This window comes from Talpa europaea (assembly GCF_964194135.1).
Source record: "Talpa europaea genome assembly, chromosome: 15".
Taxonomy (NCBI): domain Eukaryota; kingdom Metazoa; phylum Chordata; class Mammalia; order Eulipotyphla; family Talpidae; genus Talpa; species Talpa europaea.
Window position 1 is genome coordinate 75,293,571 of NC_140083.1, and position 27,315 is coordinate 75,320,885.

A 27,315-nucleotide genomic window follows, 5' to 3' on the forward strand; every position below is an offset into this window, starting at 1 on the left:
CGGATACCAAGGGCCAGGCAGAATTCTAAATCAACCCTGGCTGTTTCCCTCTCTGTCAGAAACATGAAGGCTGCACTATCTTAAAAGTTCCTCCAGGGTGTCAGGGCAGATGGTGGATCTTGGATTCAGGGAGATTCATTAACCCAAGTTGACAGCTCACTGGTGGCAGAACTGGGGTCAGAACCAGCACAAAGCAGCCCATTCCATCCCACCCCGCATGACCTGCCTCCCAGAGGTCTGACCTGAACAGCCGCTCTCAACCTGAACGCTGTTCCCTGTATCTCACTCTGCAGACCCCTCCCTCTGTCTTTTCATTGTTACTGAGAGGAGTGGATCTTTGACTCAAAACTTCTGCTGCAAAAGTTAAAAACTTACCCTAGTATCCAAGTACCCAGGTGAACTGTGCTCTTCCCAAGATGCAGTTTTTTCCCCCAGAATGGGTTCTCCCCTCCTGGGGATTAGCAACTGTGAAATTGGCCACACTGATTAGCAAACACTACTGGTTAATCAGACCCATTGGGGGCATATTAGAGTTGCTAAAAACAACTTTACTGAGTGTTTGCACACTTTGATGATTCCAAAGCAGTCATGCCATCCTGCCTGAAATCTGTTCTTTGCTAAGGGGGCCACAGTGGATTTGCAATCTCCATTACTGCTCCCAGGACACTGTCGGTGGCCTGGGGTTGGCCACACTGTGCTAGAGAGGAGGAGGCTGGGGCACCAGAGCTGAGCCCACAGAACAGCTCATTACTCTCACTTGTAGTTAAGGACACACATCTCCACTCCAGATTTGGAGAGGGAAAGTCTGTCTAGATCTGATACTTGGAAATCAAGTGACCCAGCCCCTGAAAATGACAGATTTTGGAAACTGAGTTCGAAGAGAGCATCCCTGGGTCAGAGCAGAGGCGCAAGTCCACGGGGCCTCCCTTCCCACCCTGCTTTTCCCCTGCCTGTGCCATCATCTTTCCAGACCTGCCTTTCCTCCTGGTCAATATGGCAATGCCCAAGTGTCGACACAATGCAGGGGGTGCAGTGGGCACGAAACTCACGTGGGCCAGAGACTCACACGATTCCTGCCTTCACCCCCAGTCAGCTGGTGACCTTGAGGAGTCACTTCTGCCTCCGCATGGCTGGCCCATGTCTGTGCTTGAAGGGCCTGGGCCAGCTGGTCTCCGGGTCTCCCTCCTCCTCCTCCCACATCTCATTCCCCCCACTTGCCTTTGACAGATCTTGCCTCTCTGCCCTCTGCCCTTCCTCCCCTTTTATTTTCTTGCACTTGGCCTCTTTCTCGCCATACTTTCTATTTCACTTCCTCTGTCTTTTCAAGCCTCTTGTCCTGAAAGGTCTTAATGCTGCAGGACCTTAGACCAACACAAGGGGTCATTTACAAGGCTGCTGACACAGGCAGTGATGAGTACAGAGCACCACCCATGTGCCCACCCCTCCTTGGTTCCCGTTGGGCCAGAGGCTGCCAAGCGCCACTGCCCGCCCTCTTCAGAAATCCTTTCTGCAGTGGCCTCTGCACCCCTTTTTTGGCCATTTCTTTCACTGAAGTAGGAAGTAACAAAACCTTGTTCTCCCATCCATCTCATGGATTCCTAAATCAGAATGTCTGAGTGTGGGAGGGACTTTAGATACCTGATCCAATCAAATTTCCATTCCACAGACAGGCGCACCACAGCTGGACAAGTTGCACGGCTTTCTCAAGGTCATGCAGCTACCAAGTGGCAGGCCAGTGACACTCCTAATTCCTATACCATCCGCGAGAATCGTGACGGGACCCTCGGGTTTCACAGAGTCTTTGGAGCTTACAGCGCTCCCACTCACACAGTAGTTCACAGCCACCCCAGGAGGGAGGCAAGCCCTCCCACCTCCTGCCCCCAGCCCACGGTGTGTGACTAAGGCGAGCAGAGTCCCCGGGAATACGGATCTGAACAGCAGGGCCTCTTAACATTCTAAACAGGTTGGCCAACCCGCTCTGCTGCCAGGAGTCTGCAGTCAGCTCCCTGGTGTTCCCTTGGCCATCTAAAAGAACAGAACTTAGAATAGGGTCCCACTCTTTCCCCAGCCCCCCAAAATGTTCCCATTTGCAGCAGCCAGGAATTGTTGCTGAGCTTCTCCCACATGGCCCAGCGTGGCTCCTGACCACACCGAGTGCCATGTCTTCTCCGATGGTGAAGCTCCCAGACATCTCCAAAAGGGATCCCCAGACCAGAAAGTTGGGGTGCAGTGCCATTCTCTTGTTCTCCTGTTATACGCTCTCCATCAGTTTCTCTCCCTGCAAAGTGAGACTCGTGATGGGTATTCGTGAGTAGGGATGTTATCTCACCTGTCACACCCCTATGCGCTTCTGACAACAAAGAGTCTTTCAAATCCACCTCTTGGAGGAGACTGTGTGGACTGTGATGAGCCACAACATCGGGTAATAAGAAAAGAAAGATGAGCCAAATGTGGCAAACTTAATATAGACAGTGAGTATATTTCAAAGTTCCAGTCCCTGCTGTCATGGAGTTTTACCGAGAGGTTATTGAATATCAATAACAGTATGTGACTAAACTGGGAAAATCTCTATTATTTGGTATTCTACATGCGGCAGCTTAAAAAATAGTCATGACAAAGAACGGATCCCCTCACATCACCGCTTCTCCCATTTGCTAAAATGCACAGACATTTCTCCAGTGATGGAAATGTCCCTTTTCGGTTTGCAAACAAAATGTGGGCGGTGATGAATGTTAGGGTTACCACAACCAAAAGCAATACTCGGCATCCATGTGAGGCTTTCGGACTCTGAGAGCTTTATTGGCTGATTAATCGACCCAGTGGTCCTGGAAGGCAGGGACATTATCCCTAATTTATAGTGAGACAAATCCGCCCTGTGCTTCTCCCTGAGTAATGAACACAGACGGGACAGGCTGTTCTCCAGGTCGGGACACTCCCTGTGGGGTCGGGTCTCTGTGGTTTGCAGGGGAACTTGGCTGCCCCAGCAGGCTCCCCTCTGCCCTTAGACTGAGGACAGTGGACAGGCAAGAGCTGGTTTATTTGTGTTGCGGGTCTGTGAGCCCATTTGGCCACAGGGATGGTGAAATGGTATTGTTGCCCCTGAGGGGCTGCCATGGTGTGGAAGAGGGAGGCGTCTGGGCCTGCAGGTGAGGAAACCAGGGACCCACTTTGGTCAGCAAAGTGAATTCACTGTGTAACCTCTGACTGTCTTTCCTCAGCTAGGACAGGAGAGGGTTAAACTATGCTCACCTGGAAATTGCTCAGAGCAGAGCTTCGATTCATTGCTTCACAAGTGACCTGAGGATTTCTTTTTTATTTTTAAAGATTTATTTATTTATGCATGCAAGAACTGGGGTACAGGCCAGAGGTGTGGGGGCTGAGAGGATTCACCAAAGACAATAGTGGGGAGCAGAACAGGCAGATTGACTGAATTACACTGCTGAGGGGAGCAGCAGGCACATCAAGAGAGGTCTGCTGCACCATGTGGGTTGCTCCCTGGCTGGTGGGGGATTGAACTTGTGCTGCAGTGGCTGGCGATAATTTCCTTGGGTCTTAACCCCTTGCACCACCAGGGAGGCCCCGACCTGAGGATTTCTTATTTATCACTTATCCTAGATGAGATCATTGACAGGGTGACCTTTGGCAAATCCCTTCCCTCTTGTAGCTCCCAGTACAGTGGCAGTCACAGAATATGTCACCTGCCAATGACATTTATTAAGCACTGATCCTGTGCCCAGGATCATGGCAGCTGATGGGACAGTCAGAAAGAAGACAGATCAGTTATTCCTCCATCCCTGACCCTTTCCTGGAGATCCCCCAAAATGGAGTAACAGCCAGTTGAAAGGTGACTATAACGTAATTTATAATGATGGTAATAATAAAGGCCACTTAGGACTGCAAGTGACCCATGCTTTATCAAGGCTGGGAAGAAAAAAATGAGAGGCAAGGAAATGAAGACAGAGTGAGGTCAGCGTCCCATGAAGTGATCAATGAGCAGAACATGAGCTCAGATACCTGCTATTTCTTGGTTCGTTCCTGCTCGCTGCTTCCTGACAAGCAGCAGTTGAGGACACAGACGAGGGATTGCCCTAGCTGCCTTCAGATCCCAGAGCCACCACGGAGTAGCTATTTGCTTTGTCTTCTGGGTCTATAAAATGGAGCTTCAAAGGGCACTTGTGTCAATGCCATCATTGTGAGAATCAGGTAACTGTGTGCTTATTAAACACTTAGACTCACGCTCCACACACGGGGAACATTCAGCAAACCTACCAGTATCTCTGTAGGTCAGCTTCTTGTCTACCTACCTCAGATTCCAAGTTGAACTGATAATTATAAGGGGAAGTTCTGCATTTGATTTTTTAAACCAACTTTATTGAAGTATAATTTATATTCAATAAGATGCGCACCTTTTAAGTGTACAGAAAAAAATGTTGTAGTCTGACCATCATAGCATTTCTTTTCCCCAAACCCTTGTCCTGTGTGATTGTGAGGCATCTTTTGTATATGTGTGTAGGTACATATGTCATATATGTGTAATAAATCTATACTCTACAGTGTAATATTACCATGTGATATAATTATATTAATATCAATGTGTTTTGCATTAAATAGTCATTTATCTTTTAAATAAATGATGAGGGCCTCCCCTGGTGGTGCAGGCAGTTGAGTGCAGCTCTGTGAAGCTGTCCACAGCCTCTGCAGCGCCGGTTCGATCCCGGCCAGCCAGCAAGGGTCCTACATGGTATGGCAGACTTCTCCTGCCATACCCACTGCTCCCCTCAGCAGTGTATTTTATTCAGTCTGCCTGTTCTGTTCCCCACTCTGTCTCTGGTGAATCCTCTCACCCCCCCCCCCATATCTCTGGCCTGTACCCAGGCTCTTGTATGCATAAATCGATCTTTAATAAATAAATAAATAGATGATGAGACTAAGTAAAACATAGTCTTGTAAATATACCTGATTATTTACCATTTCGGGTAGTCTACATTTCTTTCTAGAATCCATATTTCTTTCTGGGATCATTTCCCTTCATCGGAAGGATATTTCCTAATATTCCTGTCACACAGGGCTTCTACTAAAAGTGTCTTCATCCTATCCTCTTTGAAGAGAATTTCTACTGGATATAAATATTTGGCTGGCTGTTTTTTTCTTTCCAAACTTTACAGAGGTTCCATTTCCTCCTGGCCTCCTGCTCAACCCGCTGAGGGGCACTGATGACCTTATCACAGCCCCCCAGGACCTGCCTCTTTCTTGGCTGCTTCTAGATTTTGCTCTCCATCTTACATTTTCAGCAGTTGACTATGATGGACCTCGTTGTGGTTTTCATTATATTTGACGTGTTTGGAGTTTACTGAGCTACTCAGGTCCATACATAAATAGGAGGTTTTCATCAAGTTTGGGAAAGATTTGGTCATTATTTCTCCAAATATTTTTTCTCAAACCTCAATCTTTTCTTTCTCAGGCTCCAATTAAACACACATTTGGTTATTTTACATTATCTCATTGATTCCCTGAGGCCTTGTTCCATTTTCTTCAGTCTTTTTTTCTCTCCGCCCCCTTGTGCAGGCAGCTACCAATTTCTCTACCTTTTCCATGTCCATCTTCATTAATGCTATTCAATGAATTTTCATCTCAGTTACTTCTGTTATAGAACCAAATTCTATTTGATTCCTGTCTGTTCTCTCATTAACTGCATAAACTCCTTTAATGCTTTTAATATGTTTTCCCTTAATTGATTAAACATTCTTAAAGCTGTTTTTAAATCCGTGTCTACTAAATCCAACATCCAAGCAATCTGTTTCAGTTTCCTATTGACTATATTTGTTTTCCTATGTGCCACATTTCCCTGTTTCTTTATGTATCTAGTAAGTGTTTCTCTGAATACTGGAGTCATGAATGATAATTGTAGAAACCTGGGTTATATCATCTTCTTAAGAGTAATAATTCTTCAGCAGGCAGCTCAACTACTTGCTGATCACTGTGAACTTGTGCAGGCTTGGTTTTACATTTTTGTTGAAGATTAGTTGAAATTCTAAGCCCTTCAACCTCTAAATTGCTTTTCCCTTCAGATCTCTGCCTGTGGATTTATTGTGTATAAGACACAGTAGTAGTTGGAGGAAGGAAAGATAACAGATTCTTTCTTAATATATTTGGAAAATAATAACCCAGGAAATTCTATAGCCAAGATGAGCTTTGTCTTTCAATATTCTCATTTTAAAGATGATGAAACCTAGACCCAAAAAGGTGACATGACTTGCCAGGTGACACACCTAATAGTGGCAGAAAAGAAAAATAGCCTGGCATTTTTTTCCATTAAATCCTAATATCTTTTTTAAAAACTCAGCTTCGTATAATATGTGGAGATCTTTCCTGCTATAGAAAATTTGATCAATGCCAAAGTGCTATTGATTCATTAGTGATTTGAGCCAGATAGGGAAATAAGTAAGCCTGTAATCATGAGAATATTTTGTTTGAATTGCATTGCATAGAAAGATTAACTTACTGTGTAGTCACCAGAAGTTGGCAGCAATAAACAAACTTGGTTCTTTGTTAAACCCCACTTCAAGAACAGGCAGGAGGAGAAAGAAGTGAGTTGCTTAGATAAAATGTTGTTTGCTGGGAAAAGAGTTATACACACATACACACACAAACACACACACACACACACACACACCCCAGGGCAATCTTATTAACTCATTCAACCTCATAACTCTATACTTAGTATATCTCATTTGACACCAAAATCATGGAAACATTTTAAATTTTCCTAAAAACTGCACCTTTTATACATTTCTGAAAGCAGTAAGAATCAGCAGTGACTGTAACCAAATCATCACTCCCTCCTCCTTAATCTTACTATCAGGCATGTCACTGAATATAGCCAGTCCCTAGAAACTTCACTCCAGGAAGCTCCAGCCAATGTCTAGCACTAAATGAATTTGACTGGGAGAGATCCCCAGCCCTTCAGAATATATTCATATGTTCAAAGACCTAGTTACCTGGCTCTGAGTGTGGGAGTAAGTCGTTCCTTTCTTAAGAAGTACCAGCCACGATTGCTTTCCAAAATGGCAAATGAGTCATTCAGATCAACTGTTCTGCTGGAGACGGCTGGAAATTCTCGGCAAATATTCTAGGTCTTCTCTTTTCTTAAACAAATATGAATCCTCTCTAGAGTAAGATAACCTCAATTTTTCAAATTATTTTGGTAAATGATTTTGTAAAAATAGGTCTGACCAACAATATAAAATAACCAAGCACACAAGAAGACAAAATAACATGAATGGAAATGGACAGACATCATGGACAAGAGAAATAGGGCCACAAGAAGTCCAGAGATTGGGATTTCCCAATATAGACTTGAAATTACCTATATTTACTATATCCAAAGAGATCAAAGACAAGACTGATTATTTTCCAAAGAACAAGAAGATACGGAAAAGAATCAAATGTAAATTTTGGAAATGGGCAATATAATAGCGAATATGAAAAATGCAGTGAATGGATTCAAAAGAAATTTAGCAAAGCTGAGAAAAGATATACTGAACTGTAGAGAGATCAGGATTAAATATTCAGGATTAGGCACAGAATCAAAAGAATGGAAAAATAAGAGAAAAGAATGTAAAAGATTGGGGAATAAATGCTGAATTTTATAAGCTGTTTTTTCCTACACCTATTGATAGACTCATGGTTTTCATACTAATGGGGTAATTACATTTTAACTTATTATTCTTCAATATTATATATAGTTACATGTGTAATATAGTAGTTATCTTGATTTCGGAGGGATGTAACCAGGAAGGGGCATGAGTGGGGTTTCTATAGAGCAGGTAATATTCTGTGTTTTGATCAGAGTGGTAGTTTTGTGGCTGTTTGTTTTGTGATAAATTTTATGCTGTAATATCTTTCTTCCTTGCACTTTTTTGTATGTTTATTATATTTTACAATTTTTTCAAGAAGTTTAAAAAAAAGTGCAGACCCAGGCACCTATATCACCTGCAGCTATCAGCTGTAGAGCAAGATGGTACCTACAGTCAGTCATCAGTAGGGCAGCAGCAGTGAGGGTGGCAAATCTTCAACAGATGATATTTGTCATGAGCCACAGACACTGTGGAGAGGAATTGGGAGGCCCATCCGAGCCAGAGGGAAAGAAGCCGTGGCCCATCACATCTGCAGTGGCACGGGTCAGAGTGTAGTGCACGCCATTTGCCATTTTTGCCTATATGGTGACTAAGAGCAAAGATTTTGTAGTAAAGTTGGCTTAACTTTTTTTTTTTTTAGTAATGTATTTTATTTAATGCATTATACAAAACATTTCAACACAATAAATATGCACACAAATGCAATTGGGTATTTTACATTATTTTTATACTGTCTTCAAAATATTGTGTGATTTTACATTCATAGCACATTTCAGTTTGGGCTAGCCACATGTCAAACTTTTAATAGCTATATGTGACCAATGGCTTTCACAATGGACAGCTATAGACTAAAGCTGCCTGAGTTCCATATCAGTTCTGAAACTCCTTAGCTATTTAATCTAGGAATTAAACTCCATTAGTTAAGGAACCTTATCTGTCCTCTACATATCTGTAATCCTCACACTAGAACAGAGACTGACATGCAATAGAAGTGATCAATGCAAATGCTCATGGTTAACATACTGGGACAGGTAGACTCTGCACCTAATCGTGAAGCATGGCAAGTACAGAGAGGAAAGTGAGGACAGAACTAAGAAGTTCAGTGGGCATGAGCAAGGTAATGACAAATACTGAGGTTTTTTTTATATTTTAACAAATTATTGTAGATTTTTAAAATATTTTATATAATTCTTTTTTTTGTTTTGTTTTTATTACATGGTTTATTTTTTTTATTTTTTTTTAATATTAAATTTTATTTTTATATTCCCCCATACAATTGCAAACGCCCCATTCTGACCCCAATCCTTCCCCTCCCGCCCCCCACCCCCCAAAAAGTGTCTCTGGTTCATAGTTTTTTGTTGATTTTGATTTTCACTTTCTTATATTCATTTTCCTGGTCCCTTATTTAAGTTTTCTAGATTCCTGCTATGAGTGAGACCATCCGGTATTTTTCTTTTTCTTTTTGGCTTATTTCGCTGAACATGATCCCTTCCAGCGCCATCCATGTTGCTGCAAATTGCATGTGTTTATCTTTTTTGAATGCTGAGTAATATTCCATGGTATATATGTACCACATCTTCTTGATCCAGTCATCTATTTTTGGGCATTTGGGTTGTTTCCAAAGCTTAGCTATTGTAAACAGTGCTGCTATAAACATAGGGGTGCAGGTGCTCTAAAGTTGGCTTAACTTTTAACTCCAGCTCCTGGCATATAATCTCGGGCAAATTATCTCTCTTACCTAAGCCACAATTCATTTATCTTTATCAAGAAGTTTGGAGAATTAAATGAAATGATCTAAGTAAACATTAGCACAGTGCCCAGCTGATGCTGAGGCCTCAAGAAATGGTAACTGACATTAACCCTGGATCATGTTATGTGATATTATAGATGATATGACCCTCTGGATCAGCTTGTCTCCGCTTTGCCATGCTTCATTTTGTTCTAATATCAGAATTTTTTTTTTGGAGAAAAATTAAAAATCCTCAAATCATCCACTAGAGTTGTCTTTTCTTAATTTTTGTATGTCATCATTCTTTATCATATTACACACTTAGTTGTTGTGCTTTAGAAATCATATCTTTTTCAAATAAGCTAAAAGCAACAGAAGTGTAATAAATGGGATTTGTTAGAAAATCTTAAACTCTGGTTTCTTTCTTTGTAAACCATAGTGGTGATACCTAGTCACCTAGTTATGGACTTCTTTCTATTTTCATTTTTGTTTAAACATCCTTGTTTGTTTGTTCAAAATATAAGATTTCCAAACTCTCAGGTGTGGTCACCATACTTTTTCCACCACCAAAGCACCACAGCCCTCTTCTCTCCTCCGCACTGTCTTCTACTCTCTCCCACTTCCCTCCTGAGCATCTCCGCAACTATGGTCTGCTTTCAAGGGTCCATCTTACAGTTTTTCTTTGTCTAATCCTTTGTTTGGTTTCTCTAGATTCCACATATAAGTGAAACCATCTGGTATTTATATTTCTCCTTCCAACTCACTCACTTAGAATAATCCTTCCAGTTCCATCCATGTTGCCATAGATGGCATGAGTTCATCTTTTTCGTCACTGAGTAGTATTCCACTGTGTATCTATACTGCATTATCTTGATCCACTCATCTGTTCTAGTGCGTTTAGTTTCTTTCCATAATTTGGCTATTGTAACTTGTGCTGCTTAAACATAGGAGTACAGGTTTCCTTTTGCATTATCTACCTAGGAATGGAGTGGCTGGATCATGTGATAGATCCATTTTCCTCTTTTGAGAAATCTCCACACTTCTCTTCATAGGGCCTGGGCCAGTCTACAGTCCCACCAACGACATAACAGATTCCATTTTCTGCACACCCTCACCAGCACTTGTAGTTTCTGGGGTTTTTGATATAGGTGTGAGATGGCATCTCATTGGTAGATGCTTTCCCATATATAAATAATGAACTAGAAAAGAAGAAATTAAGAAAGCCATCCCATTTACAAACTCACATTCAAAAAAATTAAATACCTGGGAATAAACTTAAAAAAGAGGTGAAGGACCTATGCAAGGAAAACTATAAAACATATAGTTTTAGGGCCTCCCCGGTGGCGCAGCGGTTGAGCGCTGGGTTGCGAAGCTGCCCGCGGCCTCTGCGGCGCCGGTTCGATCCCCGGCTGCTCCCCGGCCACCGGAGGAGGGTCCCACATGGCGCGCAGACCTCTCCTGCCGCCCGCTGCTTCCCTCAGCAGTGTACTTCGGTCCTTCTGCCTGCTCTGCTCCCCGCTCTGGCTCTGGTGAATTCTCTTACCCTCCTGCGCTTCTGACTGTACCCAGTGCATGTATAAACAAAACAAACAAACAAACAAATAAATAAAACATGCCTCTATAAAAAAAAATTAAAAAAATAAATAAAACATATAGTTTTAAAACTATAAAAGAAATAGAAGACGCAAAGAAATGGAAAAATATTCCCTGCTCATGCATAAAAAGAATCTACATTCTTTCTGTTTTGATGCAATGGTTGTGGTCTAAATTATTTTATCTTCATTTTACTCTAGGGCTTTGTTATTGAGGTATAATTGACAACATTGTTATAGTTTCAGTTGTGCAACATAGTGATTTGATATTTGTATATATTGTGAAATGAACACCACAATAAGTTAGTTCAAATCCATCCCTACGCAGGGATGGATTCTTGCCTGTTTTGTTGAAATTTAATTGACTGTATAGCATAGGTTTATTTCTGGCCTCTATTCTGTCCCATTGATTTGTGTGTGTTTTTTATGTCAGTATCATACTGTTTGCTTGCAATAGTTTTATAATATAGTTTGAAATCATGGAACAGGATGCCTCCACTTTTGTTCTTCTTTCTCAAAATTGCTTTGGCTATTCAGGGTCTATTGTGGGTCCATACAAATTTTAGGGTTTTTTTTCCTTGTGATGAGAACTTTCACAAAATAACTCTCTTAAGGACCTCCCCAGTGGCGCAGCGTGTTGAGTGCAGCGCTGTGAAGCTGTCTGCAGCCTCTGCAGTGTGGGTTCGATTCCCGGCCAGCCAGGGAGATACCCACATGGTGCAGCAGACATCTCCTGTCTCGCCCACTGCTCCCCTCAGCAGTGCTTTTGGGCCATCTACCTGTTCTGCCGCCCATTCTATCTCTGGTGAATCCTCTCACCCTCCTGCACCTCTGGCCTGTACCCCAGCTCTTGTATAAATAAATAATTTTTTTTTAAAAAGATAACTCTCAACAGCTTTCAAATATGTAATGTAGTATTGTTAAATGTAGTCACCATGCTGTAGTTTACATCCCCAGAACTTATTCTATAAGTGGAATTTTGTGCCTTCTGTGCCCCTTTGCCCTCCAGAGCTCCCGCCTCTGACAACCACTAATCTGTTCTCTGTATCTGTGTTCCTTTTTCTGGTTTTGTATTTTTTAGATTCTACATAAGTGAGATCACATGGTGTTTGTGTTTCTGTCTGACTTTTCACTTAGCATAATGCCCTTATGGCCCATCCATGTTATTGCATTTTTATGACTGAATAATATTCCACTGTGTGTGTGTGTGTAAAACATTTTATTTATCCATTCATTCATCACTGTACACTCAACTTGTTTTCATGTCTTGGCTATTGTGAATATGTTGCAATGAACATGGGTGTATGTATCTTTTGAGGGAATATTTTCATTTACTTTGGATAAATACCCAGAAGTGGAATTGTTAGATCATATGGTAGTTCTATTTTTAATTCTTTGAGGAACCTCTATGCTGTTTTCCATAGTAACTACACCAATTTACATCCCCACCAACACAAGCATTCCATTTCCTCTACATTCTCACCCTTACTTCTTGTCTTTTTGATAATAATCTTCTGTTAGATGTGGAATACCTCGTTGTGGCTTTGATTTGCATTTCTTTGATAATTAGTGATAATGAACACCTTTTCACATAGCTCCTAGCCATCTGCATGTCGTCTTTAAAAATAATCTGTTCAGATTCTCTGCCTATGTTTAAATTGGATTTTTTTTAATGTTTTGCTATTGAATTGCATGAGTTCTTTATATATATTAGAGTTATTAAGCCGTTATCAGATACATGATTTGCAGATATTTTCTCCCATTCAGTAGGTTGCCTTTTCTTTTGATGTAAACACCCAAAAAATCATTGTCAAGACCAATGTGAAAGAGCTCACCCCCTGTTTTCTTGAGCAAATTGTATGGTTTCAAGTTTACATTCAAATCTTTAATCCATGTTGATTTAATTTTTGTTGATGGTGCATAGTGATGTTCTTTTTTCATTCTTCTGCATGTAACTTTTCCAGCACCATTATTGAGGAGACTGTCCTTTCCCCATTGCATATTCTTGCCTGCTTTGTTGAAATTTAATTGACTGTATAGCATAGGTTTATTTCTGGCCTCTATTCTGTCCCATTGATTTGTGTGTGTTTTTTATGTCAGTATCATACTGTTTGCTTGTAATAGTTTTATAATATAGTTTGAAATCATGGAACAGGATGCCTCCACTTTGGTTCTTCTTTCTCAAAATTGCTTTGGCTATTCAGGGTCTATTGTGGTTCCATACAAATTTTAGTATTGTTTGTTTTATTTCTGTGAAAAATTGCAATTTGGATAGGGATTGCATTGACTCTGTACGTTACTTTGAGTTGTAAAGACATAGTAATAATATTAATCCTTCCAAACCATGAGCATGAGATAACTTTCCATTTCTTTGTGTCTTCTTTAATTTTTCATCAATTCCTATAGCTTTCTGTGTACAGGTCTTTTACTTCCTTGGTTTAATTTATTCCTATGTATCTTATTCTTTTGGATACAATTGTAAATTGCATTAATTTATCTTTCTAATAGCTTGTTATTAGTGTGTAGAAATGCAATGTATTGTTGTGTATGGATTTAGTATCCTGCAACTTTACTGAATTTGTTTTTTAATTCTAAGTTTTAGTGGAGTCTTCAAGGTTTTTTAATTTATATCATGTCATCTGAAAAAAGTAACAGTTTTACTTATTTCTTTTGGATTTAATTCAAATGACTTTTATTTCTTTTTCTTACCTAATTGCTCTAGTTGCATTTCCATTACTATGTTGAGTAAAAGTGACAAGAGTAGGCATCCTTGCCTTGTTCCTGATCTTAAAAATGATTTCATCTTTCCTCCATCAGGCTTGTCATATATGACCTTTATTATGTTGTGGTTCATTCCCTTTATTCCCACTTTGTTGAGAGTTTTTATTATCAATGATTGCTGAATTTTGTCAAATGCTTTTTCTGCATCTATTGAGGTGGTCATATGATTTTTATCTTTCATCTTGTTAATGTAGTATATCACATTATTTGATTTTTTGCTATTGAACCATCCTGGAATCCTTGGAATAAATCTCACTTGATGATGGTGAATGATCCTATTAAACTGTTGTTGAATTTCATTTGCTTATATTTTGTTGATGATATTGAATCTATGTTCATCAGGAATATTGGCCTTTAATTTTCTTTCCTTATGACATCCTTGCTGATTTTGGTATTAAGTTAATGTGGACCTCATAAAATGAGTTTAGAAGTATTTTCCCCTCTAATATTTTTCAGAAGATTTTGAGAATTGATATTCTATTCAAAATGTTTGGTAGAATTCACCATGAAACTGACTGGTCCTAGAATTTTATTTGTTGAGAGGTTTTTGATTATTCATTCAATCTCCTTACTAGTAATTGGTCTATTCATATTTTCTGTTTCTTTATGATTCAGTCTTGATTGGTTGTATGTTTCTAGGAATATAGCCATTTCTTCTGGCCTGTCCAATTTAGGACATAAAATTTTTCATAAATTGTCTCTTGTGATCCTTTGTATTTCAGTAGTATCAGTTATAATGTCTCTTCTTTTATTTCTGCTTTTATTTCTTTAAGTTTTGAGTTTCTCTCTCATCCAGCTAAAGGTTTATTATTTTTGTTTATCATTTCAAATAACCAGCTCTTACTTTCATTCACCTTTTCTATTGTCTTTTTAGTCTCCATGTCACTTATTTCCACTCTGGTCTTTGTTATTTCCTTCCTTGTACTAACTTTGAGCTATGTTTATTCTTTTCCTAATTCCTTAAGGTATAAAGTTCATTTGTTTATTTGAGATCTTTCATTTATCTTGTGAGATCAACTACTCTCATAGCAACTTTCAAATAGCTAAAGAATTTTTTTTCTCTAAGCTTCTCTTTCCAACCCATGGTTGTTAATAGTAAAATATTAAGTCAACATGAAGGCTGGTTTTTTAATTACTATCATAGCTTTTAATTTATTAGGCACCAGAGAATCTATCATCCCTTTCCTAGGACAACAACCCTCCTTTAATGTTCATCAGACCACTTATGAGATGCAGAAATTTATTAATATGGAAAGGTCAAATTAAAAATAAATGAAAACTGCTAATGAAGAAGGACATTTTAATAAGAATATGCTAAAAAAAATAACACTTGAGATGATAGAAAAATTATCCAGGAAAGAGTTCTTCCTCCCTTAATAGGAAGATTTTTCTCCAATAAGAAAATGCATCAGGCACCCTGGACTCTCAATGTGGCAAATGTACTCCTTCACCCAAGAGAAATACCTGCCTTTCTAGTTCTAGGCCTATTTTCTCTTGAAAAATCACTAAGCCATCAAACCACTAAAAGTGTCTGTTGTTATATTAGCCGGAATGGAGGCGCAAAGCTTTATCTATGAGATTCAGCACACCTCTCATTTCCAGACAATCCAAAACAGTTTATATACAATAGATTGGAAGTAAACATAAGCCAATAGTGGCAATCTAATGATGATGATGATGATGAAGGCAATGATGGTGGTGATGATGATGGTGATGGTGATGTTGATAATAGTCACAACTACAACATACTAATAGGAGCATTCACTTCTAGAGTCCAGTCAAAGATGACTTGGAAGATCAGAGCCAGAGTTGGTTACTGAGTTAGAATAAAAGGACATTTATCTGATCATTGCCCCACCTCCCCAGAGGGGACTTCTTCATTCACAAACTCAGATGCCCTCAAATAGTTTAACTCCTCCTGGTTTACATGTGATGGCACTACATAGGAAAGCCAATAATACTTTGCCAACTACACCCAGCTCATTGTTCTGTCTGTGCCATTTGCACTGCCACATCCACTCTCCACCCTCTCCAATCTGCTCTTCTCCCTGTGAAGCTAACCATATAGTCTACACCATAACACCATAAGGCTGTCTTGCTCTCTGGCGTCTAGTTGTTTTTTTTTTTTTTTTTTGAGGCATGTTTTTATTTATTTATTTGTTTGTTTGTTTGTTTGTTTTGTTTGTTTATACATGCACTGGGTACAGTCAGAAGCGCGGGAGGGTGAGAGAATTCACCAGAGCCAGAGCGGGGAGCAGTAGTTGGTTTTAATTAATGGAAAGGAGGGCATGATTTCAGCAGGAAGGAGGAGGGTGAGGTCACAGTTTTGTGTCCCCAGGTCCTCCCCTGAAGATCATCTTGGATGAACTCATCATATCTTCTCTTAAGGTGGCCTTCTTCATAGACTGTTCTTCTCAAGCCTGGTAGCCATTATCTTCTTTCACTTCTTCAGAATCTTCTCCGGAACACCTTCAAGAGTGGTAGCAGACTGCTGTGTGGCCAACCCAGGACACAACACTCTCCCTTGTGGTACTCCTTACTTCTTCCCAAAAGAGCATCAGGTGTTTCAAATTATCTTAAGGCTGCCACCTGTTTCTTGCTGGAACCTACTATTCTAATATTTATAACCTGATTTCATTCTTTTTGCAAATAAACTTTGATCATCTACTATATACCGATCATAAAGGGGATTTGAATTATACCTTCTATGATAGAACCACCGTGGGTTTCTGAGCAAGGCAATTTCAGGGTGAGAAATGGGACAGTGGTGCAGAATGAGTTAGGAGTGGGGAAAACTGGATACAGGAAGCTCAGCCTATCAATCCAGGTAGGAGACAGTAAGAACAGCAGCGGCAGCAGAGGGGGGAGCAGAGACAATAGATGTTATGGATGAAGAATTGTCTGGGTTAGGTGAAGAAGGAAGCAAAGGTGACTGCCAAGTTTTGAGTCTTAAGGGAACCAGTTTTAGGAAGAAGGTTCTTAGCTGGTAGGGCTACTCAGTAAAATTGTATACCAGCTTTATGGAGAAACAATCTGAAGGCAAAAGAGAGAGCAAAGAATATGTAATTGCAAATTTGGGTTCTTCTAATGGTGGTGACTATTAAATCTTTTGGAGGCAGTGAAGTAAATGAATTTACTGAGATTGTGGAGGAGAGAGAGAGAGAGAAAAAGAGAGAGAGAAGAGCAGAGAGACACATACAATGGATAGAAGACTGCTTGGGTAAAAGGACAGAAAGAAGCTTCACTCATTAACATGGCTCAAGTCCAGCCCTCTGGGAACTGTTCTCATTATCCCAGGTTGAGGTAGCCTCTCCCTCCTTTGTGCTTCCACAGTTTATGGGCATAATCATTAGGAACATTGTCACCTGATTCTGCAGTTAACTGTTTCCATGCCCTCCCCCCGCCCCCCATCTAGCTGAAAACTCCTCATGAGCAGGGATTGCATCTGTTTTGTTTTTGTGATATTCCCGACTAGACGAGGTCTGGAAGGGAAGAAGGAAGAGGAGAGGTAAAGAATTGTCGAGTTGGAGAATTCAAACCGTACACCCCGTCATGAGGGCCAGGAGAAAAGAGCCTTTCGAAAAGAAGGGAGTAATCAATAGTGTCAAATAGGTCAAGGAAGCTGATGGCCATGACAAAAGCGTGGACGGGCCAGTGGGAAGCCATAAATGACCTTTGAGGATGCCAGCTCGGCCAGAGTGGTAGTGACGCAGGCCCCACTGTCAAGGGGGAATTTAACACTGAGTTTCCTCTACCTGAATTTCTGCTGCATTGGGTCTCAGTGTCGGAGTCCCTTCCATAACTCTCCTGGATGGCTGCTCTTGTTTCAGGAAGGAGAGACATTGCATATATCACCCTGCTCCCTGGCAGTGCGGTGCAGGTATGTCTTCCTGTCTCACTCTCTGCAGTGATTGTGAGTTTAGAAAACAGTAGAAATAAGCATTTTCGTAAAGAACCCTTTAGGGCTCTCCTACTAGTTAATACATGGTATTTTCTGAATCTAGTGCTGGAGTGACACATTTTCCTGGTTATATAAACCACCTTGAGTGATGTGACCAGGATCACTGCTTTCACTAAACATTCAGAATCTGCTGACGAGCATCTCAGGGAAGATGGCCGTAGTGTCAGGGGGCCTGCGTGCTCTGGGATCTGCGTGCTCTGGGATCTGGGATCTGCGTGCTCTGGGATCATGTGTGCTCTGTGCAGGGACACCTTTGGCATCACCCCGGGGCCTGGCCAGGAAAACCAAACTCCCCAGGTAGACTGAACCAGCATCTTCATTTTAACAAGATGCCACGTGAACTCTGTGCACGCTCACGGCTTTAAGGTTCCACTCAGCCTGACCACTCTTATCGTAAAAATGGCATTCAGGGCCTCCCTGGTGATGCAGCAGTTTGAGTGCCACGCTGTGAAGCTGTCTGCAGCCTCTGCAGTGTAGGTTCAATTCCTGGCCGGCCAGGGAGATACCCATATGGCACGGCAGACCTCTCCTGCCTCACTGGCTGCTCCCCTCAGCAGTGTTCTTGGTCCGTCTGCCTGTTCTGCTCCCTGCTCTGTCTCTGGTGAATCCTCTCACCCTCCTTTGCCTCTGGTCTGTACCCCAGCTCTTGTATAAATAAATAAATCTTAAAAAAAAAAAAGGCATTCACAGTGGGCCAGGCATTGTTCTGAGTGCAGGACAGAAATTAACTTGTTCAGTTCTCATGGCAAACTTATGAGGCAGGTATTGCCACTGTCCTCACTTTAAGATGAGGCCAGATAGCTTGTCTAGGGTGACATGCCAAGCTCAGGTCATGTACTTTCAGGGCGGTGAGGGAGTCAGGATGCAACCTGCTCCTTTAGCCCCAGCACCCCTGTTACTTATAACTGTCCTTTCTTCCCCAGCTCCATGGCAACCGCAGGCACTTGCTGGGCACTTCCTAGGTGCTCAGTAGTTCCACAAGCAAGGGGGGCCCCCCTGCTGTCAGGGCTGGCCTGGAAAAAGACAACTTTGACCCTAGAGGAAGAGCTTTCTATGATCTGGGCAAACCAGCTTCCCTAGATTAAAGAAGAGGGTGCTCCTCTCGCGGTGTTTCTTCCAGGGCAAACTTGAGAGAGGAAGTCTCTGAAGAAGGCAAGCCTTACTCTAACCCCCACCCTGGGAGGAGTGGATGTTTTATCTACATTTTCTCAAAGTCTGTGTCCCAAGTCCATGTGAGGCCAATGAGAACGCCAGTAACTCCCCCGGGAAGCGCAGGCTGCACCGGGAATAGAGACTGGCCCATGGGAAGAATTGACCCCAGGTTTGAGGTGAAGGCACAGCTCTTTCCAGGCACAGAAAGTGCCGGTGGCATCTACCATTGGCCACCGCTCTCTTTCCCTTTGGCTCCATTCAGCTGAGAGCTTGGTGGTGAAGGTGGCCCCCAAACAAGTCAGCAGTGAAGTAGGGGGTTCTTGGCCCATGCCTGCCTTCCTCTGCCCCTGCGATGCAGGAGGGAAGGGTCATTGTAGTGGACGCTGTCACGACAGCCTTTCTCATGCGCTTCCTGAATTGTTTTTTCTGAAAATGAAAGTGGTTTCTGCTTCCTCCCACTTCAGAGAAGCAGTTGCCCAGTTTCCTACTCTCCTTCCAGTAGTTTCTTTTAAAAGGCAAAACAAAACCAAGGGGACAGCATTAGGTGGATAAACAGGAGAGCCCCAAGTCTCTCCTCAGTCAGTCAGGCAACCTTCCTCACCTGGAATGTACAAAACCCTCTGCCTGGGCTCATCCACCTGCCCACTCACCTGGCCAGGTCCTCTGCATCTTCATCGTTCAACCTTCAACCTTCAACTCAAGTCTTCCTTCACCCACCTATGCTAAAGAACGACCCTCCCATTGCCCTGTTCTGTTCCTTTAAAACTCCTAACAAGTTTGTAATTAAATATTGATTATGTTGTTCTTTGATTAATGTTTGGCTTCCACGACGAGCTCTGTGAGGCCTCGGCCTGCAGGCCTCTTATCTGCCGCTCTGCCCTCATCCCTAGCACAGCAGGTAGCCCCAGAATATAACCCAATACACATCTTTGAGTCCATGAAAATTAAGGCACTGTGTTAAGTGATCCCCAAATCCTCTTTATGTTTTCACAAACTTTGCATCCGCCCATGAGAGACTGGTATTTACCACCGCCAAGCTAAAGCCAAACTTCCCTCCTCAGCATTGCTGCCTATGGAGTCTGTGATCAAGCCTCTTTGATCATTTCTATTGTTTTCCTAATGTGGGGCTGGAATCCATGGAATCTGAATAATTGTGGCATGAAATGTACATTCCTAACCAGCAACAAGAAAGCAATAAGTTAATAAAGCTGAACAAGGAATTCAAACTAACAGTAGCAAAAATCTCTGTGCTGGTGGTCTCCAATTATTTCTCCCATTCTCCCTCCAATTTTATACCTTAATGCCTTAAAAAAGTGATTTCTAAAGAGAGGGGAATGGGAACAGAATTTACATGAAAATAGCAGCAGCTCAGTCTGGCTCTTGACCTGACCATGCTTTTGCACATTACTTCCAGCCCCAGTAAGTTTTCATTTTCCTCTTTTCTCAGTTTCTTACTCATAAAGTCATTTTCAAACTCCTTCCTGTGGCCCTGAGCAGAGCAATTCATCACCAGCACAGGCCTAGTGAGATGCTCTTATAAAACAAGCGGTGTGATGCCCACAACCATGGATCCATCCTGGCAGACCATGTGAAGGGCACGGAGCACAGACTTGAACCAACCTGGCTGTTTTCAGGCCAATCTCAACACTATCTTGAAGAAAGATACCAAGATGCCAAGTGTTGCTTTCTGTAATGGATGATTTCTCTTGATCTTTCAAGGGAAAACAGGACGATTTATCTACTTTGATCCTGTGAGCCTTTCCTAAGCTGGAATTTTCAAGTTGGACCTCAGAAGGAATGCAGACATTTGTCTGAGGCCTTACAGCAACATAAGAGGAGGGAGTGGAAAAGTACACACACGCACATACACACACACACGCACACACACATACACACACAGAGCTAAGCTCCATCTCCATCCTTTCTTTTCCTTATCCCAGCATTGAATGATGTCACTTCCTAAAGCCTGGAAGTTCTGGCAGCCAGGCATCCTAGCAGTCTCCCATCCCCTACGAGGAGGTCACCTGCTCTACATGAGCAGGCCTGGCTGGTTAGAGTATATACTTTTAATTCCTTTATGGAAGCATGTGTTCCAAATTTTTCAGTGTAGTTCTCATGCCAAACATTCTGTCTTATTGTTCCTATTAGGGCACATTCATTTATCAGATCTCACCTCCTGATTTCGGGCTAGAAAATAGACTCATTGTACTGTGGGCCTCTTTTAGAGATCTGTGTATAGGGCATCTTATACCATTGATTTGCAAGGCTCATCTGGGGCCCATTTGCTTCTCCAGCATGAACATTCAGCCCTGGAGAAGCACCTAGCCATTGCTAACCAGCCATCAACATGGCCTATCTGAGGGGAATACTTGGGAGAAGAAATGTTGCTGTGTTTTCCAAATTAGAATTTGAGCTAGAGGAGCTGTTTCTGGGACAGCTGTGAGCCAATTGCAAGAAGAAACAATTCAGCATCCAGGCCTTGGGAGCCAAGTTCTGTGTGATGGACTGGTGAGAAGGAATCCTGGCACCATGCCTTCACGCACCAGGCTGGCTTCCCGCTTGTCCCAGGCTGACTGTGAGGAAGGCAGGCAGAGACTAGAAGCCTTTCCTGTACCAGCCTTGGAAACATCTGGACTCTTCTGGAAGCAGAGACTAGGCTCCCTCACCTTCCCTGCAGATGCTGTAAGCATGTGTTCCTGCTTTGTAGGCACAGATCACAGAGGTTGACAGCCACCGTCTAGAGGGGATGGGGGCATCACTGCAAAGTGGTGGAGCCCATAGGCTCTGGACAGCAGCCACCTGCGCTGCCCCAGGGCCATCACTCACCAGCTGTGTAGATACAGTCAAGGCACTTGATTTCCGTGGGACTCACTATTCTCATCTGAAATACGCTAATAATAGTAACAACTTCATAGGGTTGTTGCCAGGAGGAAGTGGAATAATCCAAGTAGAGTATTGAGAGCTGCGCTTGATCATGGTCAGTCTTCAGAAGGTGTTCATTGAGGCACAGAGGGCTTGGGTGTGCCAGGGCATCCTTCACCCATGGGCTGGATTCCCGTCATAGCACCTCATCTGAGATCTCACTCAGTCAATGCTTTAGTAGCTCTAAGGATGGGGAGCCAATGACCCCTTGAAGCATCCCATCCCACCTTCAAATAGGTCTGTGTCTTGGACAGTTTTTATTTGTATTGAACGTAAATCATTCCTGGTTACTTCCTAGGTGGTCCTAGTTCCATTCTGTGGTCAAGGCAATTCATCCAACTCCTCTTCCTCCAAAGAGCCATTTAAATCACGTGAAAACCATTGATACTGTCCCCCTGCCTGTGCTTTTTTTCCAACCCACGAGTCTCATATTTTCCTGACAATACACTTCAGTTTCTTCTGAAGATTACTGAATGATACAATTTCCTACTCCATCATTGTGGTTTCTGTGTCCTGAAGGCACCCTGTGTTCACAAATGTGATTTTGCTCCATGTTTATTGAATCACTACTATGTGCTGCGGCACAAAGATGAGAAGACATAATGAGGTTCTAGGCGTTCACAGTTAGGGAATGGCATTCTAAGCAGGTGGAACTGCATGTACTAAGGTGGGAAGCATGAAGTCAGTGGAGTTCAGATAGTTTGGTGTATAGCTGGAATGTTCAGTGCACACTGGAGTCAGCTGCACTCAAACTGCGGGAAGAGGCAGGGGAATTTACCTGTAGGTGACAGGGAGACACTGAAGAGCTCAGCAGGGAAGCAACGTGTCCTAGTGTGGGCTTTAGTAAGAACATTCCAACTGCAGTGTGGAGATTCTTTTCTTCTTGTTGGTTCCCTGTTTTCTAATCTCTCTATAAGACGTATCTTCAATTTCCTGTATATTTAGCATATATTGTTCATATAGTGAAAGAATCTTCAAAATCAAACTCATAGGACTTGGTGATTGGTTGGAGGGAGGGGCCCAGGGAGTCCATTTTCTGGCCTGGGTGACCACCCACCTCGAGGGGGCGGGGAGCAGAGCCTCGGGAGCTGATGGCATCCCTGACAGCCCGGGGAGGCCCACAGCAGCTTCCACTTCCCAGTGAGTCTTCGCAGCCTGCTCAGTGGTCTCTGACTGAGCATACGGGCCTGAAACTCACCTGGCAGTTTACACCCTTGCCTGTACAGCAGACTCAGTCAGAGCTGGTGCTAGCAATGGCATTTAAATGGCATTTACTTAGGTTCTAAGTTGTCTTTCCTTCAGTAAACATATGCTGAGTGCCCACCAGGAGTTTAGCACCAAGCAAGGCCTTAGTGATAAAACCCTGAAAAGAGCAGACACAGTGCCTGTCTTCACCAAACTCAGCCCCAGGTGAGAGACAGGTGCGAATGTTTAAAAATCACTTAGTGAACATATCATTTCAAACTGAGACTAATACTCTGAAAGCAAAAAAGTAAAGGATGGGAGGAAGGAAGGAAGGAAGTGGTTCTAAGACATTATAAGAAAGGAACTTTCTCTGGTCTGAGAGCTTCGAGAAAGATCCCCGGGAAAAGGAAAGCTTGGGCTGAGAGCCAAGGGTTAACTTGGAAGGAATTATGGAAGAGCATTCCAGGCTGAGGGAACAGCATGCACAATGGCCCTGCAATGGGAGAAAGAAGGACATATTTGAGTCTAAAATAAAAGTTGTTTGACCAGGAGTCCAGAGAATTTGGGGCAGGGGGTGGGAATGGATAGAGAGGTGGGCAGAGCCCGACCCTCCAAGGCCTCAAAGGGCGGAGAAGGGCTCTGGTGGAAGCCCAGATGAGCATTTTCCATCCTGGATCTTCACTGTCCCATTGCCATGAGACCATGGCACTTGAAAGCCTAGTAACAAAGCCACAAAGCTCTCTCAGGCCTGGGTAACAGAAATTTGGAGGCCCCCCTCCCGGCCCCCACTGTGAATAGCACTTGCAACGCTCTTCCCCAGTAGACACCTCTGGAAGTTGCTTTGCAGTTCAACTTTCTCCGTGGCTTCGCATACTTGAACACTAATGTGTGTACAACGTGCTAATTAATGGAATCGCTTGGATCTGAAAACATCTTGTTCTAATGGGAGACTGCAAAGCACTCTCATTAATTCACAGGTAAAATCATTCCAACTTTTCTCTTCTTTTATTTTAATTTTTGCCTCTCCCCAGCTTGGCTTAATAGCTGGGGAGAATTCTTCTAATTAGCCACGTAGCAACCACTCCAGATCACACAGCCCAGCGTCTGGGGAGAGGTCACCGTGCCTTCGGGGCGGTGGGAGGCAGGTGACTACAAAGGTGAGGACCCAGACACTGTGTGATAGAAGGATGTCTGAGGCTGGGAGGCACAGGAGGGGGTCAGAGAGAGACATTCAAAGTGCCCTGGGTGGTTCAGTTCACATAGGTATCCTAATGTGCATGCATCAGATGCGGCTCACAAGATTATCTGATGATGGGACTCCCTGGTGGTGCAAGGAGTTAAGCACAGCACTATGAAGCTATCTGCAGCCTCTGCAGCACGAGTTCAATCCCCGGCCAGGGAGGTGACCCACATGGTGCAGCAGACCTCTCCTGACTCTCCCACTGCTCCCCTCAGCAGTGTATTTCAGTCAGTCTGCCTGTTCTTGTGTTCCCCACTCAGTCTTTGAATCCTCTCACCCCCAACACCTCTGTTCTGTGCCCCAGTTCTTGTATGCATAAATAAATAAATCTTAAAAAAAAAGATTATCTGATGATCCGCCTAAATGTAAGGAAGAACAGCCTGCCCTTCCTCCAACTTCTAGAATGTGAAGACTTGGTGCACTGACTATGGACGGAAAGCTTTCCTTTTCTTTATAAGATTTTATTGGTTTCCCACCGGTTTATAATACTATATAAATGTCAGGAGAAGCAGCGTCTCTGTAGAGAAGTCTCACCCCACCTACCACCCACGTTCAAGTGCCATTCCCAATATCAGATTGACCCCTTTTACCCGCAACCCTTCCCCTCAGGTGGCCACCATATTTTTCACAGAATCTAAGAATTATTTTTATTTTGATTTGTCAGTTCATTTGCTTCAATCATTAATGTTCTACATATGGGAGAAACCATTGGGTGATTGTCTTTCCCTTTTGCTTAGCACAATCATCTCATGTTCCATCTACCTTGTCCCAAAAGGCAGGATTTCATCTTTTTAAATAGTCAAGCAGCACTCCGTTGGGTTTGCAGACCACAGCTTCTCTACCCAGTCTTTCGTCTGTGGGCACCTAGCTTGTCTCCATGCCGTGGCGATAGTGAAGAGCGCTGCTATGGACATAGGCGTGCATCGTTCTTTTCAAATTAATGTTTTCATATTCGTATAATTGCCCCATAATGGTATGGCTGGTCATGTGACAGTCTTAAAATTTTTAAGGCGTCTCTGTGCCATTTTCCACAGAGGCTGCCCCTGATTTACACCGCACCAAGAGTGCACGAGGGGTCTCTCCTGCAACCCCCTCATCAGTGCGGGTTGTTTCTGGTCTTTTTTGATGGAGGCTGTACTCCCAAGTTGAGGGGGTATCTCCCTGTTCTTCCTGATGTGCATTTTCCTGATAAAACATGAAGATGAGCATGTTTTCATGTCCCTCTTAGCCATGCCAGTATGCTTTCTTGGGACTGAGGATGATGAGAGCATGACTTGCTGTTGACCACCTCTGACATTTGCAAATGAAACTTGAACGAGTAGAGGTCTTAGTGTGTTATCTGTGGTTGAGCTTATAATTAAGGGGCTCCTTTTCCGGCATGAGACAATCCTGCAGGCCACCGGGATGACGGCCCCAGCCCCCACTGCTAAACAGATTTCCTCATTTGCTTCCTTTTTCCCCTGAAATCTGAATACTTAATTTTTTTATTGTGGTAATATATGCATATCAACATTTACCATTTTCACCATGTTTAGCTGTACAGTTCAGTGACACTAAATGCATTCACTCTGTGCAGCCCTTACCACTATCCAGCTCTAGAACTTTCCCCACATTCCCAAACTGAAATTCCATCTCCAATAAACACACACTCACATCAGTGGATTTTTGACTAGAAAGCTAAAATGTCCTGATTCAGACCTGAAGGAAAGAGGCCTTGGGGAACAGATGTTCACCCGCATAATCCAGAAGGGGCTTTCAGAGCCTGAGAAGAGAGGACTTCTCCTCAGTCCTCTCACAGAGGACGCCCAACCCACATGTGTCCCCGGCGGGTGCCGGTTTCTGCAAAGGCCCCACCCTCCCAGGTGCCCAGCGTCAGGCTGCTTCCTGTTTTATAGCAACTGGGCCAACCATTGGCTCTAGTAATCCCACCTTGAGCAATAAGTCTTTGCATGGCTATGTCTAGTCAGAGTAAGTTCCCTTTACTGAGCCCCTGCTCTAGGATTAAAAGATGCTAGATTGTTTCTAAGATAGGATAACAGACATTAGATAGTTCTGGATGAAACAGCATGTTCTTTTCCCTTGGAAGTACAGCATCTGCCAGCCCTTTCATTTGGATGTGCCTCCAAGAGAAAGCTGGCGTTCTGCCAAACTGGGTTTCAATCCCCTTCTGTCACTCTTTGACTCTGTGACCTCGAACCTCAGTTTCTTCATTTAAGACACTGATGTGTGTGATGCATCATTGGTGGAGGTGCTAAGACGTCTTGAGATTGTGTCAGTACCGCATCGGCGCTAGCCCGTGGCTTTGCCCACAGGAGCGGAGGGTCTCATTGGTGTCTGTGATGTTGTCATTGTAGGTCTCCAGGTGGTTCTGAACTCCATCATCAAGGCCATGGTCCCCCTGCTACATATCGCCCTGCTCGTGCTGTTCGTCATCATCATCTATGCCATCATCGGCCTGGAGCTTTTCATGGGGAAGATGCATAAGACCTGTTACAACCAGGAAGGCATAGCAGGTAAGGGACGCCGCCAAGTGACCAGCTCCCAGAAGCTTCACTGGCTCATGGATACTTCCCATCATTCAGCTGGGGGTGCTGGAGCCACTTGGCCAGCAGAAACGGGGCGGCCCTTCTATTTGAGCACCTTTGTTTCCATACCATGTTGAAGTGAGAGGCAGAGATTGGTATTCTTTTTCTCTCCGTTTTAATTTTTATTTTTACTAAAATAGATCTCTACTAAAACAGGGAAGTGTACGTTTTGTCCAGCACTACTACACTTTGTTGAAATGAAGGAGCTGTGCAATTCTAGAAACAACACTTAGTCAACCTTGAATATTTTAAGAGTCATAACTACCCTGGTGAGAGTGTTGCTGCTTCATCAATCCTTCTGTGAGGCTTGTCACCAAAAGCCCTTTCTGGAAGGCAGTTCTGCCACAAATCAGCCGGCCCGGCTGGCCCATTCCCAGGCTGAGTCCTCCCCATGCTCTTGAGACTCATCCTGACTCCTCTGCTCTTAATGCTTTCCGTCCTCCCTTCAGAAGCAGAAACCCCACCCACCCACCCACCCATCTCAGGGTGGAGGGAGAATGGTAGGAGTGGAATCAGCTCTTGTCTGCACCC

General features: G+C 43.1%; 1 protein-coding gene across 1 annotated transcript in view; it reads left to right on the forward strand.

The window, feature by feature from the left end:
- Positions 1–27,315, forward strand: part of CACNA1C (calcium voltage-gated channel subunit alpha1 C) — a gene marked incomplete at both ends in the record, with an annotated part of 632,466 nt that overhangs the window by 435,208 nt on the left and 169,943 nt on the right. Inside the window, one exon of the mRNA XM_084255863.1 lies at positions 26,554–26,712. Coding sequence (XP_084111989.1) covers positions 26,554–26,712 — 159 coding nt within the window. The remainder of the gene's footprint in view (positions 1–26,553; positions 26,713–27,315) is intronic.